The 17,268-nt window shown below is 59.6% G+C and overlaps 1 protein-coding gene across 1 annotated transcript in view; it reads right to left on the minus strand.

Moving 5' to 3' along the window:
* The window catches only part of LOC140404553 (RNA-binding protein FXR1-like), an 89,252-nt gene that overhangs the window by 43,270 nt on the left and 28,714 nt on the right, over positions 1-17,268 (minus strand). Inside the window, exon 2 of the mRNA XM_072493156.1 lies at positions 15,853-15,905. Within this exon, the coding sequence (XP_072349257.1) occupies positions 15,853-15,905 (53 nt within the window). The remainder of the gene's footprint in view (positions 1-15,852; positions 15,906-17,268) is intronic.

Here is a 17,268-nt window from a genome sequence, read left to right on the forward strand (position 1 = left end):
TTTTTTCTCTGCCATCCTCTAATATTAAGGATTTGCACAGGCGGGTTAACTAAAGAGAACACATCACATGTAGTTGGCTAAGGGAAGTGGATGGCGTAAGAAAGAGAAGATCAGTCTCCTGTTCACTTTGTGGATGCAAGGGAGAATTACATTCCAGTGAATTGCCTTGTAAACCCTGCAACAGTTAAAGCATTTCCAGTGAATCTGTCTGTAAAAACCCGTCAACTCGCAGATCTTCATCAGCAATCCTCGTGTAAACACCTACCGTCAACACCAAAGACGCAGTGAATGAAACCCAGATGCAGCTCTCTCAGTCGGAGATCGCACTTCAGTGATTTCAATACCGGGGTAGGAGGCAATCGTGCCCATCGAGCGCCACCATTGGAAAGCATGGAGTTCAGAAGGCCAACCCCAACCAATCCTTACCTTGCGATCAAAGGAAATGCTTCAGGACATCCAGGCAATATCCAAGATCGACCGAACCGACTACGTGACAGTCAGGACCAGAGACCTGAGGAATCCGGTCACTCCAGTGCCATGAATGTCGGGGAAGACACTCGAGTCTGCCCCCAAGAGAGACCTGGGGCCGTGACGGGCACAGGAGAAGGTTTGAGGTCTCCGGCCTGCCAAACAAAGAACAAAGAAATGTACAGCACAGGAACAGTCCCTTCGGCCCTCCAAGCCCGTGCCGACCATGCTGCCCGACTAAACTAAAATCTTCTGCACTTCCTGGGTCCGTATTCCTCTATTCCCATCCTATTCATGTATTTGTCAAGATGCCCCTTAAATGTCACTATCGTCCCTGCTTCCACCACCTCCTCCGGTAGCGTGTTCCAGGCACCCACTGCCCTCTGTAAAAAAACTTGCCTCGTACATCTCCTCTCAGCCTTGCCCCTCTCACCTTAAACCTCTGCCCCCCTAGTAATTGACCCCTCTACCCTGGGGAAAAGCCTCTGACTATCCACTCTGTCTATGCCCCTCATAATTTTGTAGACCTCTATCAGGTCGCCCCTCAACCTCCGTCGTTCCAGTGAGAACAAACCGAGTTTATTCAACCGCTCCTCATAGTAACAAAGATGAAGGAATTTCAAGAACAAATCATTCAGAAACCACAGGAGCGGACTGACACACCAACAAACCATGTTCAAGAAGACTAACGGGCTTTAAAAAAATAAAAAAATCCTCAAACACACCCTTAAAAAGACAGATTGGTCTGTGTGCGAAACTCGAATAGGCAAACTCATTCCAGACCTGGCAACGGGATCCAAACGGAGCAGGAGTTCACTCACCGGATACCCCATACCCAACATAATGAAGCTTCGATACAAAGCTACCAGCCTGAGACTGACACCAAGATCATTATAACCCAGCACTTCAGTTTAATTCCATCGTGCACGGTCCCCAAGAGAATGCATCACCGACTCCTTCTCACTCACGTCGTGTGGCCTTCACTGCCCATCCAATGATTGCCTTTATCCAAAGAGGACTTTCATCGAAGCAAAGGTCCAGCTTTCCTCCGTGACGTGACCAGTCCCGAGTTTGGGACACTGGCAGCGGATTCCACAAAAACACGTGGATCTGCCAAGAGCCTTCAATGGCTACCAAACAATACCAATGCTTCAAACGTCAATTCGGCTGTTCAAGTTTAGTCAGGAAAGGGGAGGAAGAGGCAAAGTTTTTTGGACACCAAGGGGCAACTTAGCATGGCCAATCCACCCAAATTGCACACCTTTGGACTGTGGGAGGAAACCGGAGCACCCGGAGGAAACCCACGCAGACAATGGGAGAATGTGCAGACTCCGCACAGACAGTAACCCGAGGTCACATGGTCAGAATTGAACCCGGGTCCCTGGCACTGTGAGGTGGCAGTGCTAACCACTGTGCGACGTGTGGGGAAATTAAGAGCGTGCGCGAGAGAGGGGTACATGTTTTCTTTGGGCGGGGTTTCGTGGGCAGGAGAGAGGACTGAGGTGTGTGGGCAAGGCTCAGGTCACAGAAAGAATCCATAATTATCCCGGAGGAACCCAGCTCCACACACCGAACTACATCTGCCAGGACGACTGCGAGGTTTCCCAAAACACCAGCCTCTTCTCAAGTTGTTAAATTCCTTCACTTTGTTAAAACTTTTCCTTCTGTGCCGTTATTTCTGTCTGCGTGTGTCACAGGCAAATAATTTTGAGAAAACAAATCCAGAGACAAACAGAACATAACATGCTTCATCAAGCAGCACCTACATGAAGGACAGCAACAGCAACAAGATATATATTTTCAACCGCCTTCTCAGACTCATTTAATTTATTGCCATGTGTACCGAGGCACACTGAAAACATAGAACATACATAAATACAATGTAAATACATAGCCAGCCATCGCGTGAAGCATACAGAGTGTACTGCTACTCAGTAGGGAAGATGTGTGAAGAGATCAGTTCAGTCCATAAGAGGGTCATTCAGGAGTCTAGTAACAGTGGGGAAGAAGCTGTTTTTGAGTCTGTTCGTGCGTGTTCTCAGACTTCTGTATCTCCTGCCCAATGGAAGAAGTTGTAAGAGTGAGTAAGCCGGGTGGGAGGGGTCTTTGATTATGCTGCCCGCGTTCCCCAGGCAGCGGAAGGTGCAGATGGAGTCAATGGATGGGAGGTAGGTTGTGTGTGATGGACTGGGCGGTGTTCACGACTCTCTGAAGTTTCTTGCGGTCCTGGGCCGAGCAGTTGCCATACCAGGCTGTGATGCAGCCCGATAGGATGCTTTCTATGGTGCTTCTGTGAAAGTTGGTAAGAGTTAATGTGGACATGCCGAATTTCCTGAGGAAGTATAGGCGCTGTTGTGCTTTCTTGGTGGTAGCGTCGACGTGGGTGGACCAGGACAGATTTTTGGTGATGTGCACCCCTAGGAATTTGAAGCTGTCAACCATCTCCACCTCGGCCCCGTTGATGCTGACAGGGGTGTGTACAGTACTTTGCTTCCTGAAGTCAATGACCAGCTCTTTAGTTTTGCTGACATTGAGGAAGAGATTACTGTCGCTGCTCCACTCCACTAGGTTCTCTATCCCTCCTGTATTCTGACTCGTTGTTGTTCGAGATCTGACTCACGACTGTTGTGCCATCGGCATGTGTGGATGGAGTGGGTGCCAAATTTTGCAGTCGTGTGAAGATCTGTCTGAAGCACAGACTGAAGAGCACAGTCCTTCAAGTAACCTCTCCATCTCACCCCCTCAACAGATCCTTCTATTCCTCTCTCCCTCATGTCTTCATCCAGCTTCCCCCTTAAAGGTCTCGATACCTTGATCACTCCCTGTGGGAGCGAATCCCACATTCTCCCCCCACTCCGATGGAGCGAGTCCCACATTATTCCCCCACTCCCCGTGGGAGCGAGTCCCACATTCCCCCCACTCCCCGTGGGTGCGAGTCCCACATTCTCCCCCACTCCCCGTGGGAGCGAGTCCCACATTATTCCCCCACTCCCCGTGGCAGCGAGTCCCACATTCCTCCCACTCCCCGTGGGTGCGAGTCCCACATTCCCCCCACTTCCCGTGGGAGCGAGTCCCACATTATTCCCCCACTCCCCGTGGGTGCGAGTCCCACATTATTCCCCCACTCCCCGTGGGTGCGAGTCCCACATTCTCCCCCACTCCCCGTGGGAGCGAGTCCCACATTCTCCCCACTCCCCGTGGGAGCGAGTCCCACATTCTCCCCACTCCCCGTGGGAGCGAGTCCCACATTCTACTCCCGTGGGAGCGGGTCCCACATTTTCCCCACCCCCCGTGGGAGCGGGTCCCACATTTTCCCCACCCCCCGTGGGAGCGGGTCCCATATTCTGCCCAATCCCCGTGGAAGCGAGGTCCCACATTCTCCCCACTCCCCTGTGGGAGCGAGTCCCACATTATTCCCCCACTCCCCGTGGCAGCGAGTCCCACATTCCTCCCACTCCCCGTGGGTGCGAGTCCCACATTCCCCCCACTTCCCGTGGGAGCGAGTCCCACATTATTCCCCCCACTCCCCGTGGGTGCTAGTCCCACATTATTCCCCCACTCCCCGTGGGTGCGAGTCCCACATTCTCCCCCACTCCCCGTGGGAGCGAGTCCCACATTCTCCCCACTCCCCGTGGGAGCGAGTCCCACATTCTCCCCACTCCCCGTGGGAGCGGGTCCCACATTTTCCCCACCCCCCGTGGGAGCGGGTCCCACATTTTCCCCACCCCCCGTGGGAGCGGGTCCCATATTCTGCCCAATCCCCGTGGGAGCGAGTCCCACATTCTCCCCACTCCCCTGTGGGAGCGAGTCCCACATTCCCCCCACTCCCCGTGGGAGCGAGTCCCACATTCCCCCCACTCCCCATGGGAGCGAGTCCCACATTCTCCCCACTCCCCATGGGAGCGAGTCCCACATTCTCCCCACTCCCCTGTGGGAGCGAGTCCCACATTCTCCCACTCCCCTGTGGGAGCGAGTCCCACATTTCCCCCCCACTCCCTGTGGGTCCGAGTCCCACATTCCCCCCACTCCCCGTGGGAACAAGTCCCACATTCCCCCCACTCCCCGTGGGAGCGAGTCCCACATTCTCCCCACTCCCCGTGGGAGCGAGTCCCACATTCTCCCCACTCCCCGTGGAAGCGAGTCCCACATTCTCCCACTCCCCGTGTGGAGCGGGTCCCACATTTTCCCCACCCCCCGTGGGAGCGGGTCCCACATTTTCCCCACCCCCCGTGGGAGCGGGTCCCATATTCTGCCCAATCCCCGTGGGAGCGAGTCCCACATTCTCCCCACTCCCCTGTGGGAGCGAGTCCCACATTCCCCCCACTCCCCTGTGGGAGCGAGTCCCACATTCCCCCCACTCCCCATGGGAGCGAGTCCCACATTCTCCCCACTCCCCTGTGGGAGCGAGTCCCACATTCTCCCCACTCCCCTGTGGGAGCGAGTCCCACATTTCTCCCCACTCCCTGTGGGTCCGAGTCCCACATTCCCCCCACTCCCCGTGGGAACAAGTCCCACATTCCCCCCACTCCCCGTGGGAGAGAAGTCCCACATTCTCCCCACTCCCCGTGGGAGAGAGTCCCACATTCTCCCCACTCCCAGTGGGAGCGAGTCCCACATTCTCCCCACTCCCTGTGGGAGAGAGTCCCACATTCTCCCCACTCCCCGTGGGAGAGAGTCCCACATTCTCCCACTCCCCGTGGGAGCGAGTCCCACATTCTCCCCACTCCCCGTGGGAGCGAGTCCCACATTCTCCCCCACTCCCGTGGGAGAGAGTCCCACATTCTCCCCACTCCCCGTGGGAGAGAGTCCCACATTCTCCCCACTCCCCCGTGGGAGAGAGTCCCACATTCTCCCCACTCCCCAGGGTAAAGAAATTTCTCCTGAATTTCAACTGGGTTTATTCGTGTATCTGTCTTTTTTTGTGGCCTCCTCCACGAGTGAAACATCAGCTACGAACAATCTCCTTCATAATCTTTAAGGCCACCCCTCAGCAATCACCATTCTACAGAAAAGACAAAACATCTTGGGCATTGATGCCGTCCAGGGTTTCTAAAATCCACACCCCCCTCCCGTGTCAAAGTTCTGACTATTAGACAAGTGGTGTTACTGACACACACACACACCCACAGGAGTTGGTACAAAGTGCACATTCCAGCCACAACGGGAAAGTGACCTTTTCGCTCGTTCTCCAGTTTGTTTCTGTGACCTTTGAGAATTTCAGCACAATGAAAACACATCTTTACTGTGAACAGCCCTGCTCATGTCGAATGAGCTTTGTAAACAAGAAACACGGACAGCATCTCTGGACGTTTCTGCCCCAGAAACAGGCCTGGATTAAACTCCATTCCAATCGGGTCGAACCTGATGCTTGCCCCAACGCGGGCCCACGGGACAGACAGCAATTCCCAAGTAAACCAGTTTCCCTGGAATGGTAGCTACCTTCCTACGTCAGCATAAAGGCCAGCTTTCCATCATGGCATTATCCAAATTGTTCGTTATAATCACAACTGAAAGCGGACGGAGAGGAATGAATCAGGGAAAAGGAAGACAGGTGAAATGAAGACAAACTAGGAATGACTACAACAATTATTCCAGGACTCGTGGTGAATCGTCTAATTGCGGCGACGCACGTCTGGATCAATAACCGAGATTTTGACATCAACCCGCTCATCACAACCTTCAAAATGGACTGAAAATGTTTTGCTTGGATTAGAGGGGCCTTTCGATGCAGAGACATCCCATGCACAGGAGTCGGTCAGCCCACCCAAGCCTTCCCCACAGATACTCGCTGTCTATGACTGGTCAAGCAGTGCTTATTTTGCTGGAACTCGAGCACGTTTGTTGAGTAGTCAGTGTGAGGAAGCAGCAAGCTTATCACAATGAGCTCACAAAAATCAAATTTCTTTTAATGCCACTGCTGAAATAGTAATATGCCAGTTATGGGCCAATAATTATATTGAGCCAGACAGGTCCCAAAGATAATGGCAGAGCAAAGTGAAGCCTGACAGTAGAAAACTGGACACAAGGAACATAATATGAACCACATTCTCCAACTAAAGAACAATTGCAGCATTGCATTCTGGGTTTAGACACTTCACTGAAATCCAGCAGGAGGGAGAGGAGGAGAAATCAAGTCTGCATTTCTACCAGCTCAATAACGATTTGGAGAACAACTCCAAGTGCTCGTGTGCAGTGATTTAAGAGTGTGTCTTTGGACACGATCATGTTCGCGCCCACAAACCAGAAAAAGGCAAGAAATTGGGGCCTGCAGATGGATGGAGCCTCCTAGTTCAGAGCGAGGAGCCAGAGCAAGGCAGTCATTCCTCCAAGTTCAAGGGTGCATAATGTGAACGGGCTGATGGTTCAAGTTGTATTCAGCTATCACCCCATGTGCTCACTGACCTACACTGACCTCCTGTCTGGCAATGCCTGGATCTAACTATTCCGAAACTCGCGATAACCTCCTCTAACTCTGCAGCCCGATGTTCACCGCGCTCCTGTCATTCTGCCTCCTGCACATCCCGATTTTAAGTGCTCCACCATTTGTTCCCATGCCTTCATCTGTCTGGGCTCGAAGTTCTGGAATTCCATCCCGAAATCTGTCTAACTATCTTTAAGACACTCCTTGAAACCTGCTACTTTGCTCAAGATCTTACTCACTTATCGTAGTATTTCCTTCAGTTGCTGGGTGCCAAATTCGGTTTGAAACACAACTGATGCACAGCTGGGGGGTGGTTTAACTATGGTGTGGGCGTAATATAAATGAAAGTTGTAATTTGTGAAGCACAGGTTCTCAAACCGAGGTCTGCAGACTCCTGGAGTTCTGTAGAAACATTCCGTGTCTGTGAAACGTAAACTCAATATATGCACTGGAGAATGGGTTGACTATCAGCCTGAGAGCGAGGGGGTGGGGGGGGGGGTGGAGGCGAGAGAGGGGGGGGGTGGAGGCGAGAGAGGGGGGGGTGGAGTCGAGAGAGGGGGGGGGTGGAGGCGAGAGAGGGGGGGTGGAGGCGAGAGAGGGGGGGTGGAGGCGAGAGAGGGGGGGGTGGAGAGGCGAGAGGGGGGGGGAGGAGAGGGGGGGGTGGAGGCGAGAGAGGGGGGGGTGGAGGCGAGAGAGGGGGGGGTGGAGGCGAGAGAGGGGGGGGTGGAGGCGAGAGAGGGGGGGGTGGAGGCGAGAGAGGGGGGGGTGGAGGCGAGAGATGGGGGGGTGGAGGCGAGAGAGGGGGGGTGGAGGCGAGAGAGGGGGGGTGGAGGCGAGAGAGGGGGGGGTGGAGGCGAGAGAGGGGGGGTGGAGGCGAGAGAGGGGGGTGGGAGCGAGAGGCGAGAGAGGGGGGTGGGAGCGAGAGGCGAGAGAGGGGGGTGGGAGCGAGAGGCGAGAGAGGGGGGTGGGAGCGAGAGGCGAGAGAGGGGGGGTGGGAGCGAGAGGCGAGAGAGGGGGTGGGAGCGAGAGGCGAGAGAGGGGGGTGGGAGCGAGAGGCGAGAGAGGGGGGTGGGAGCGAGAGGCGAGAGAGGGGGGTGGGAGCGAGAGGCGAGAGAGGGGGGTGGGAGCGAGAGGCGAGAGAGGGGGTTGGAGGCGAGAGAGGGGGTTGGAGGCGAGAGAGGGGGTTGGAGGCGAGAGAGGGGGTTGGAGGCGAGAGAGGGGGTTGGAGGCGAGAGAGGGGGTTGGAGGCGAGAGAGGGGGTTGGAGGCGAGAGAGGGGGTTGGAGGCGAGAGAGGGGGTTGGAGGCGAGAGAGGGGGTTGGAGGCGAGAGAGGGGGTTGGAGGCGAGAGAGGGGTTGGAGGCGAGGAGAGGGGGTTGGAGGCGAGAGAGGGGGTTGGAGGCGAGAGAGGGGGTTGGAGGCGAGAGAGGGGGTTGGAGGCGAGAGAGGGGGTTGGAGGCGAGAGAGGGGGTTGGAGGCGAGAGAGGGGGTTGGAGGCGAGAGAGGGGGTTGGAGGCGAGAGAGGGGGTTGGAGGCGAGAGAGGGGTTGGAGGCGAGAGAGGGGTTGGAGGCGAGAGAGGGGGTTGGAGGCGAGAGAGGGGGTTGGAGGCGAGAGAGGGGTTGGAGGCGAGAGAGGGGGTTGGAGGCGAGAGAGGGGGTTGGAGGCGAGAGAGGGGGTTGGAGGCGAGAGAGGGGTTGGAGGCGAGAGAGGGGGTTGGAGGCGAGAGAGGGGGTTGGAGGCGAGAGGGGGTTGGAGGCGAGAGAGGGGGTTGGAGGCGAGAGAGGGGGTTGGAGGCGAGAGAGGGGGTTGGAGGCGAGAGAGGGGGTTGGAGGCGAGAGAGGGGGTTGGAGGCGAGAGAGGGGGTTGGAGGCGAGAGAGGGGGTTGGAGGCGAGAGAGGGGGTTGGAGGCGAGAGAGGGGGTTGGAGGCGAGAGAGGGGGTTGGAGGCGAGAGAGGGGGTTGGAGGCGAGAGAGGGGGTTGGAGGCGAGAGAGGGGGTTGGAGGCGAGAGAGGGGGTTGGAGGCGAGAGAGGGGGTTGGAGGCGAGAGAGGGGTTGGAGGCGAGAGAGGGGGTTGGAGGCGAGAGAGGGGGTTGGAGGCGAGAGAGGGGGTTGGAGGCGAGAGAGGGGGTTGGAGGCGAGAGAGGGGTTGGAGGCGAGAGAGGGGGTTGGAGGCGAGAGAGGGGGTTGGAGGCGAGAGAGGGGGTTGGAGGCGAGAGAGGGGGTTGGAGGCGAGAGAGGGGGTTGGAGGCGAGAGAGGGGTTGGAGGCGAGAGAGGGGGTTGGAGGCGAGAGAGGGGGTTGAGGCGAGAGAGGGGGTTGGAGGCGAGAGAGGGGGTTGGAGGCGAGAGAGGGGGTTGGAGGCGAGAGAGGGGGGTTGGAGGCGAGAGAGGGGGTTGGAGGCGAGAGAGGGGGTTGGAGGCGAGAGAGGGGTTGGAGGCGAGAGAGGGGTTGGAGGCGAGAGAGGGGGTTGGAGGCGAGAGAGGGGGGTGGAGGCGAGAGAGGGGGTTGGAGGCGAGAGAGGGGGTTGGAGGCGAGAGAGGGGGTTGGAGGCGAGAGAGGGGGTTGGAGGCGAGAGAGGGGGGTTGGAGGCGAGAGAGGGGGTTGGAGGCGAGAGAGGGGGTTGGAGGCGAGAGGGGGGTTGAGGCGAGAGAGGGGGTTGGAGGCGAGAGAGGGGGTTGGAGGCGAGAGAGGGGGTTGGAGGCGAGAGAGGGGGTGGAGGCGAGAGAGGGGGTTGGAGGCGAGAGAGGGGGGTTGGAGGCGAGAGAGGGGGTTGGAGGCGAGAGAGGGGGTTGGAGGCGAGAGAGGGGGTTGGAGGCGAGAGAGGGGGTTGGAGGCGAGAGAGGGGGTTGGAGGCGAGAGAGGGGGTTGGAGGCGAGAGAGGGGGTTGGAGGCGAGAGAGGGGGGTGGGAGCGAGAGAGGGGGGTGGGAGCGAGAGAGGGGGGGGGAGCGAGAGAGGGGGGTGGAGGCGAGAGAGGGGGTGGAGAGAGGGGTGGAGGCGAGAGAGGGGGGTGGAGGCGAGAGAGGGGGTGGAGGCGAGAGAGGGGGGTGGAGGCGAGAGAGGGGGTGGAGGCGAGAGAGGGGGGTGGAGGCGAGAGAGGGGGTGGAGGCGAGAGAGGGGGGTGGAGGCGAGAGGCGAGAGAGGGGGGTGGGAGCGAGAGGCGAGAGAGGGGGTGGAGGCGAGAGAGGGGGGTGGAGGCGAGAGAGGGGGTGGAGGCGAGAGAGGGGGTGGAGGCGAGAGAGGGGGGTGGAGGCGAGAGAGGGGGGTGGAGGCGAGAGAGGGGGGTGGAGGCGAGAGAGGGGGGTGGAGGCGAGAGAGGGGGGTGGAGGCGAGAGAGGGGGTGGAGCGAGAGAGGGGGGTGGAGGCGAGAGAGGGGGGGTGGAGGCGAGAGAGGGGGTGGAGGCGAGAGAGGGGGGTGGAGGCGAGAGAGGGGGGTGGAGGCGAGAGAGGGGGGTGGAGGCGGAGAGAGGGGGGTGGAGGCGAGAGAGGGGGTGGAGGCGAGAGAGGGGGGTGAGGCGAGAGAGGGGGGTGGAGGCGAGAGAGGGGGGTGGAGGCGAGAGAGGGGGGTGGAGGCGAGAGAGGGGGGTGGAGGCGAGAGAGGGGGGTGGAGGCGAGAGAGGGGGGGTGGAGGCGAGAGAGGGGGGTGGAGGCGAGAGAGGGGGGGTGGAGGCGAGAGAGGGGGGTGGAGGCGAGAGAGGGGGGTGGAGGCGAGAGAGGGGGGTGGAGGCGAGAGAGGGGGGTGGAGGCGAGAGAGGGGGGTGGAGGCGAGAGAGGGGGGGTGGAGGCGAGAGAGGGGGGTGAGGCGAGAGAGGGGGTGGAGAGCGAGAGAGGGGGGTGGAGGCGAGAGAGGGGGGTGGAGGCGAGAGAGGGGGGTGGAGGCGAGAGAGGGGGGTGGAGGCGAGAGAGGGGGGTGGAGGCGAGAGAGGGGGGTGGAGGCGAGAGAGGGGGGTGGAGGCGAGAGAGGGGGGGTGGAGGCGAGAGAGGGGGTGGAGGCGAGAGAGGGGGGTGGAGGCGAGAGAGGGGGGTGGAGGCGAGAGAGGGGGGTGAGGCGAGAGAGGGGGGTGGAGGCGAGAGAGGGGGGTGGAGGCGAGAGAGGGGGGTGGAGGCGAGAGAGGGGGTGGAGGCGAGAGAGGGGGGGGTGGGAGGCGAGAGAGGGGGGTGGAGGCGAGAGAGGGGGGTGGAGGCGAGAGAGGGGGGTGGAGGCGAGAGAGGGGGGTGGAGGCGAGAGAGGGGGGTGGAGGCGAGAGAGGGGGGTGGAGGCGAGAGAGGGGGGTGGAGGCGAGAGAGGGGGGTGGAGGCGAGAGAGGGGGTGGAGGCGAGAGAGGGGGTGGAGGCGAGAGAGGGGTGGAGGCGAGAGAGGGGTGGAGGCGAGAGAGGGGGTGGAGGCGAGAGAGGGGGGTGGAGGCGAGAGGGGGGTGGAGGCGAGAGAGGGGGGTGGAGGCGAGAGGAGGGAGAGGGGGGTGGGAGGCGAGAGGCGAGGAGGGGGTGGGTGGAGGCGAGAGAGGGGGGTGGAGGCGAGAGAGGGGGTGGAGGCGAGAGAGGGGGTGGAGGCGAGAGAGGGGGGGTGGAGGCGAGAGAGGGGGGTGGAGGCGAGAGAGGGGGTGGAGGCGAGAGAGGGGGGTGGAGGCGAGAGAGGGGGGTGGAGGCGAGAGAGAGGGGGGTGGAGGCGAGAGAGGGGGGGTGGAGGCGAGAGAGGGGGTGGAGGCGAGAGAGGGGGGTGGAGGCGAGAGAGGGGGGGTGGAGGCGAGAGAGGGGGGTGGAGGCGAGAGAGGGGGGTGGAGGCGAGAGAGGGGGGTGGAGGCGAGAGAGGGGGGTGGAGGCGAGAGAGGGGGGTGGAGGCGAGAGAGGGGGGTGGAGGCGAGAGAGGGGGGTGGAGGCGAGAGAGGGGGGTGGAGGCGAGAGAGGGGGGTGGAGGCGAGAGAGGGGGTGGAGGCGAGAGAGGGGGGGTGGAGGCGAGAGAGGGGGTGGAGGCGAGAGAGGGGGGTGGAGGCGAGAGAGGGGGGTGGAGGCGAGAGAGGGGGGTGGAGGCGAGAGAGGGGGTGGAGGCGAGAGAGGGGGGTGGAGGCGAGAGGCGAGAGAGGGGGGTGGAGCGAGAGGCGAGGAGGGGGTGGAGGCGAGAGAGGGGGGTGGAGGCGAGAGAGGGGGTGGAGGCGAGAGAGGGGGTGGAGGCGAGAGAGGGGGGTGGAGGCGAGAGAGGGGGGTGGAGGCGAGAGAGGGGGGTGGAGGCGAGAGAGGGGGGTGGAGGCGAGAGAGGGGGTGGAGGCGAGAGAGGGGGGTGGAGGCGAGAGAGAGGGGGGTGGAGCGCGAGAGAGGGGGGTGGAGGCGAGAGAGGGGGGTGGAGGCGAGAGAGGGGGGTGGAGGCGAGAGGAGGGGGTGGAGGCGAGAGAGGGGGGTGAGGCGAGAGAGGGGGGTGGAGGCGAGAGAGGGGGGTGGAGGCGATGAGAGGGGGGTGGAGGCGAGAGAGGGGGGTGGAGGCGAGAGAGGGGGGTGGAGGCGAGAGAGGGGGGTGGAGGCGAGAGAGGGGGGTGGAGGCGAGAGAGGGGGGTGAGGCGAGAGAGGGGGGTGGAGGCGAGAGAGGGGGGTGGAGGCGAGAGAGGGGGGTGGAGGCCGAGAGGGGGGTGGAGGCGAGAGAGGGGGGTGGAGGCGAGAGAGGGGGTGGAGGCGAGAGAGGGGGGTGGAGGCGAGAGAGGGGGGTGGAGGCGAGAGAGGGGGGTGGAGGCGAGAGAGGGGGGTGGAGGCGAGAGAGGGGGGTGGAGGCGAGAGAGGGGGGGTGGAGGCGAGAGAGGGGGGTGGAGGCGAGAGAGGGGGTGGAGGCGAGAGAGGGGGGTGGAGGCGAGAGAGGGGGGTGGAGGCGAGAGAGGGGGGTGGAGGCGAGAGAGGGGGGTGGAGGCGAGAGAGGGGGGTGGAGGCGAGAGAGGGGGGTGGAGGCGAGAGAGGGGGGTGGAGGCGAGAGAGGGGGGTGGAGGCGAGAGAGGGGGGTGGAGGCGAGAGAGGGGGGTGGAGGCGAGAGAGGGGGGTGGAGGCGAGAGAGGGGGGTGGAGGCGAGAGAGGGGGGTGGAGGCGAGAGAGGGGGGTGGAGGCGAGAGAGGGGGTGGAGGCGAGAGAGGGGGTGGAGGCGAGAGAGGGGGTGGAGGCGAGAGAGGGGGTGGAGGCGAGAGAGGGGGTGGAGGCGAGAGAGGGGGTGGAGGCGAGAGAGGGGGTGGAGGCGAGAGAGGGGGTGGAGGCGAGAGAGGGGGTGGAGGCGAGAGAGGGGGTGGAGGCGAGAGAGGGGGTGGAGGCGAGAGAGGGGGTGGAGGCGAGAGAGGGGGGTGGAGGCGAGAGAGGGGGGTGGAGGCGAGAGAGGGGGTGGAGGCGAGAGAGGGGGGTGGAGGCGAGAGAGGGGGGTGGAGGCGAGAGAGGGGGGTGGAGGCGAGAGAGGGGGGTGGAGGCGAGAGAGGGGGGTGGAGGCGAGAGAGGGGGGTGGAGGCGAGAGAGGGGGGTGGAGGCGAGAGAGGGGGGTGGAGGCGAGAGAGGGGGGTGGAGGCGAGAGAGGGGGGTGGAGGCGAGAGAGGGGGGTGGAGGCGAGAGAGGGGGGTGGAGGCGAGAGAGGGGGGTGGAGGCGAGAGAGGGGGGTGGAGGCGAGAGAGGGGGGTGGAGGCGAGAGAGGGGGGTGGAGGCGAGAGAGGGGGGTGGAGGCGAGAGAGGGGGGTGGAGGCGAGAGAGGGGGGTGGAGGCGAGAGAGGGGGGTGGAGGCGAGAGAGGGGGGTGGAGGCGAGAGAGGGGGGTGGAGGCGAGAGAGGGGGGTGGAGGCGAGAGAGGGGGGTGGAGGCGAGAGAGGGGGGTGGAGGCGAGAGAGGGGGGTGGAGGCGAGAGAGGGGGGTGGAGGCGAGAGAGGGGGGTGGAGGCGAGAGAGGGGGGTGGAGGCGAGAGAGGGGGGTGGAGGCGAGAGAGGGGGGTGGAGGCGAGAGAGGGGGGTGGAGGCGAGAGAGGGGGGTGGAGGCGAGAGAGGGGGGTGGGAGCGAGAGGCGAGAGAGGGGGGTGGGAGCGAGAGGCGAGCGAGGGGGGTGGAGGCGAGAGAGGGGGGTGGGAGCGAGAGGCGAGAGAGGGGGGTGGAGGCGAGAGAGGGGGGTGGGAGCGAGAGGCGAGAGAGGGGGGTGGAGGCGAGAGAGGGGGGTGGGAGCGAGAGGCGAGAGAGGGGGGTGGGAGCGAGAGCGCGCCAGAGAGCGCGAGACTCTGCTGCGAAACTCATGGCCACTGACCTCACTGAAATCTCAAGGCACAAGTCAGGAGTGTGATGGAATACTCTCTACTTGCCTGGATGAATGCTGCTCCAACACACTAAGCTCGACACCAGCCCCCCCACTTGATTGGCACCGCAGCCATCACCATCCGCTCTCTCCACCACCGACACACAGTGGCAGCCATCGTACAAGATGCACTGCAGCAACTCACCAAGGCTCCTTAGGCAGCACCTTCCAAACCCACGACCTCTTGGAGAAGGATGAGGACAGCAGCCATACACTGTCCCGACTTGGAAATATCACCGTTCCCTCACTGCGGCTGGGTCAAAATCCTGGAACTCCCTCCCTGACATTACTCTGGGTGAACAGACACCACAGTGGGTCAAAGTGGCAGCTCACCACCACTTTCTCAAAGGAAGCTAGGGATGGGCAATAAACGGCCTCCATATCCCCTGAAACGCAAACCTCTAGCTCTCCAGCAAAATCCCTATTTAAACTAGCAATGCAACCAGAAAAACTAACCAATCTCACTCAGTACATACACACATTCAGACATCGATCCTGCCAGCACAAAGATCCCAGTAGCACATAGCACCAGGATTCTTAAAAGTTTCATTGTATAACTCAGGAAGAAAATAGTTGCTCAAACCTCTTGCACTGCATCGAGACCATTCTGCCCTGGTCATGCCCACTGAAACCACTTAACCTTGCACTAAACAACTGGCAACAGGACTGAGCTTATTTCAACACGTGTCACCACCACCTTGTGAGCAAACACCCCAAACCACCATCTCTCCGCCCCACCTCCATCCGCCCCATATTAACTGACGTAGAGACACCAGTTAAATCCATTTATTTATCCAAGTCAAAATATCGACCCTCCCCAGCTCACTAGGAGGAAATGCTGAGTGGTCAATGCAGGTTAAAATTAGCAACTCTCTCCATCACCAACTGGTTACAGAAGTAACCAGTGCTTTATCCAGTGGTTACAGAAGTGCTTTGAAGTTTCCTGGAGCTGGGCCAGTAACGCAATTGCAAAGAGCCTGTATTTCTGATTTTTTTTAATGTGATTTATTGTCACATGTACTGAAGCACAGTGAAGAGTATTTTTCTGCGGCAGAGGAACGTACACAGTACGTACATAGAAGACAAAAGAATAATCAACAGAAAACATTGACAAATGGTACATCGACAAACAGTGATTGGTTACAGTGCGGAAGGGGCCAAACAAATCAGATACATGAGCAAGAGCAGCATGGGGCGTCGTGAATAGTGTTCTTACAGGGAACAGATCAGTCCGAGGGGGAGTCGTTGAGGGGTCTGGTAGCTGTGGGGAAGAAGCTGTTCCTATGTCTAGATGTGCGGGTCTTCAGACTTCAGTACCTTCTGCCTGATGGAAGGGTCTGGAAGAAGGCAATGCCTGGGTGGGAGGGGTCTCTGATAATGCTGTCTGCCTTCCTGAGGCAGCGGGAGGTGTAGACAGAATCAATGTGGGGGTGGCAAGCTTGTGTGATGCATTGGGCTGAGTTCACCACACTGCAGTTTCTTGCGATCTTGGACCGAGCAGTTGCCATACCAGGCTGCGATGCAGCTGGATAGGATGCTCTCTATCGCACATCTGATACAGACAGAGCGGGATTCATTCCTGTGCTCAGTCTAGAAAGCAGACTGCTGGAGTTTGAAGACAGCTCCAGGCTGCCCTGTGGATTGCGGGAAGCAAAAGGTCAAACAAAGGAACGGCACTTACTTGTTCTCAAAGGCGATGGTGATGGAGTCTTCATGGACGTCTTTCACAAAGCCCTGAGAGAGGAACAGATCAAAAAAAAAAAGAAACATTAAATAAAATACCTTTTGAGACAATGAATAAGAGCGAGGAAGGGAACACTCCCGATTTAAGAATCGGAGAACTCTTGCGGAATTCCTATTCCCACACACTCAAATAAATGGATGAGGCCAACAGTTGACGTTGGGAATTTAACAACGCGGAAACTTCTATTAGGGCTAGACAAGACAGACCCCCCCCCACTCGCAACACTGGCATCGACCGACAATGTGGAAGATTTCCCAGATATGTCCTGTGCACAAAGAGCAAGACAAATCCAACCCAGCCAATTGCCACCCGTCAGTTTACCCTCGATCGTTAGTAAAGTGATGCAAGGGGTCATCAACACCTCTATCAATAATAATAATCTTTATTAGTGTCACAAGCAGGCTTACATTAACACTGTAATCAAGTTACTGTGAAAAGCCCCTAGTCGCCACATTCCGGCACCTGTTCGGGGACACGGAGGGAGAATTCAGAATGTCCAATTCACCGAACAAGCACGTCTTTCGGGACTTGTGGGAGGAAACCGGAGCCCCCGGAGGAAACCCATGCAGACACGGGGAGAACGTGCAGACTCGGCGCAGTCAATAACCTGCTTGCCTGGGTTCCGCCAGGGTCACTCAGCTCCTGACCTCATTACAGCCTTGGTTCAAACATGGACAAAACAGCTGAACGCCAGAGGTGAGGTGAGAGTGACTGCCCTCGACCAAGTATGGCATCCCTAGCAAAACCGGAGTCAATGGAATCTGGGAGAAAACTCTCCGCTGGGAGTCATAAGAACAAAGTAGCACAGGGACAGACCCTTCGGCCCTCCAAGCCCGTGCCGGTCATGATGCCCGAACTAAAAACAAAACGTTCTGCCCTTACTCGCACCGAAAGAAAATAACTGGCACAAAGGAAAATGTTTGTGGTAGTTGGAGGTCAATCATCTCAGCTCTAATAGGGTGGCTCAGTGGGTAGCACTGCTGCCTCACAGCACCGAGGACCCGGGTTCAATCACAGCCCTGGGTCACTGTGTGGGGTTTGCACATTCTCTGTGTTTGTGTGGGTTTCGCCCCCACAACCCAAAGGTGTGCGGGGTCGATGAATTGGCCACGCTAAATTGCGCCCCGAATTGGAAAAAATGAATTGTGTAAAAATCTCAGCTCCAGTTCCTCATGGGAGTGTCCAAGGCCCAACCATCTTCATCAATGACCTTCCTTCCATCATAAGGTCAGAAGTGACTGCACAATGTTCAGCACCATTCGCAACTCCTCAGATAATGAAGCAGTCCCTGTCCAAATGCAGCAAGATCCGGACAATATCCAGGCTCGGGCTGTTAAGTAGCAAGCAATATTC

Source organism: Scyliorhinus torazame, chromosome 31 (assembly GCF_047496885.1).
Source record: "Scyliorhinus torazame isolate Kashiwa2021f chromosome 31, sScyTor2.1, whole genome shotgun sequence".
Taxonomy (NCBI): domain Eukaryota; kingdom Metazoa; phylum Chordata; class Chondrichthyes; order Carcharhiniformes; family Scyliorhinidae; genus Scyliorhinus; species Scyliorhinus torazame.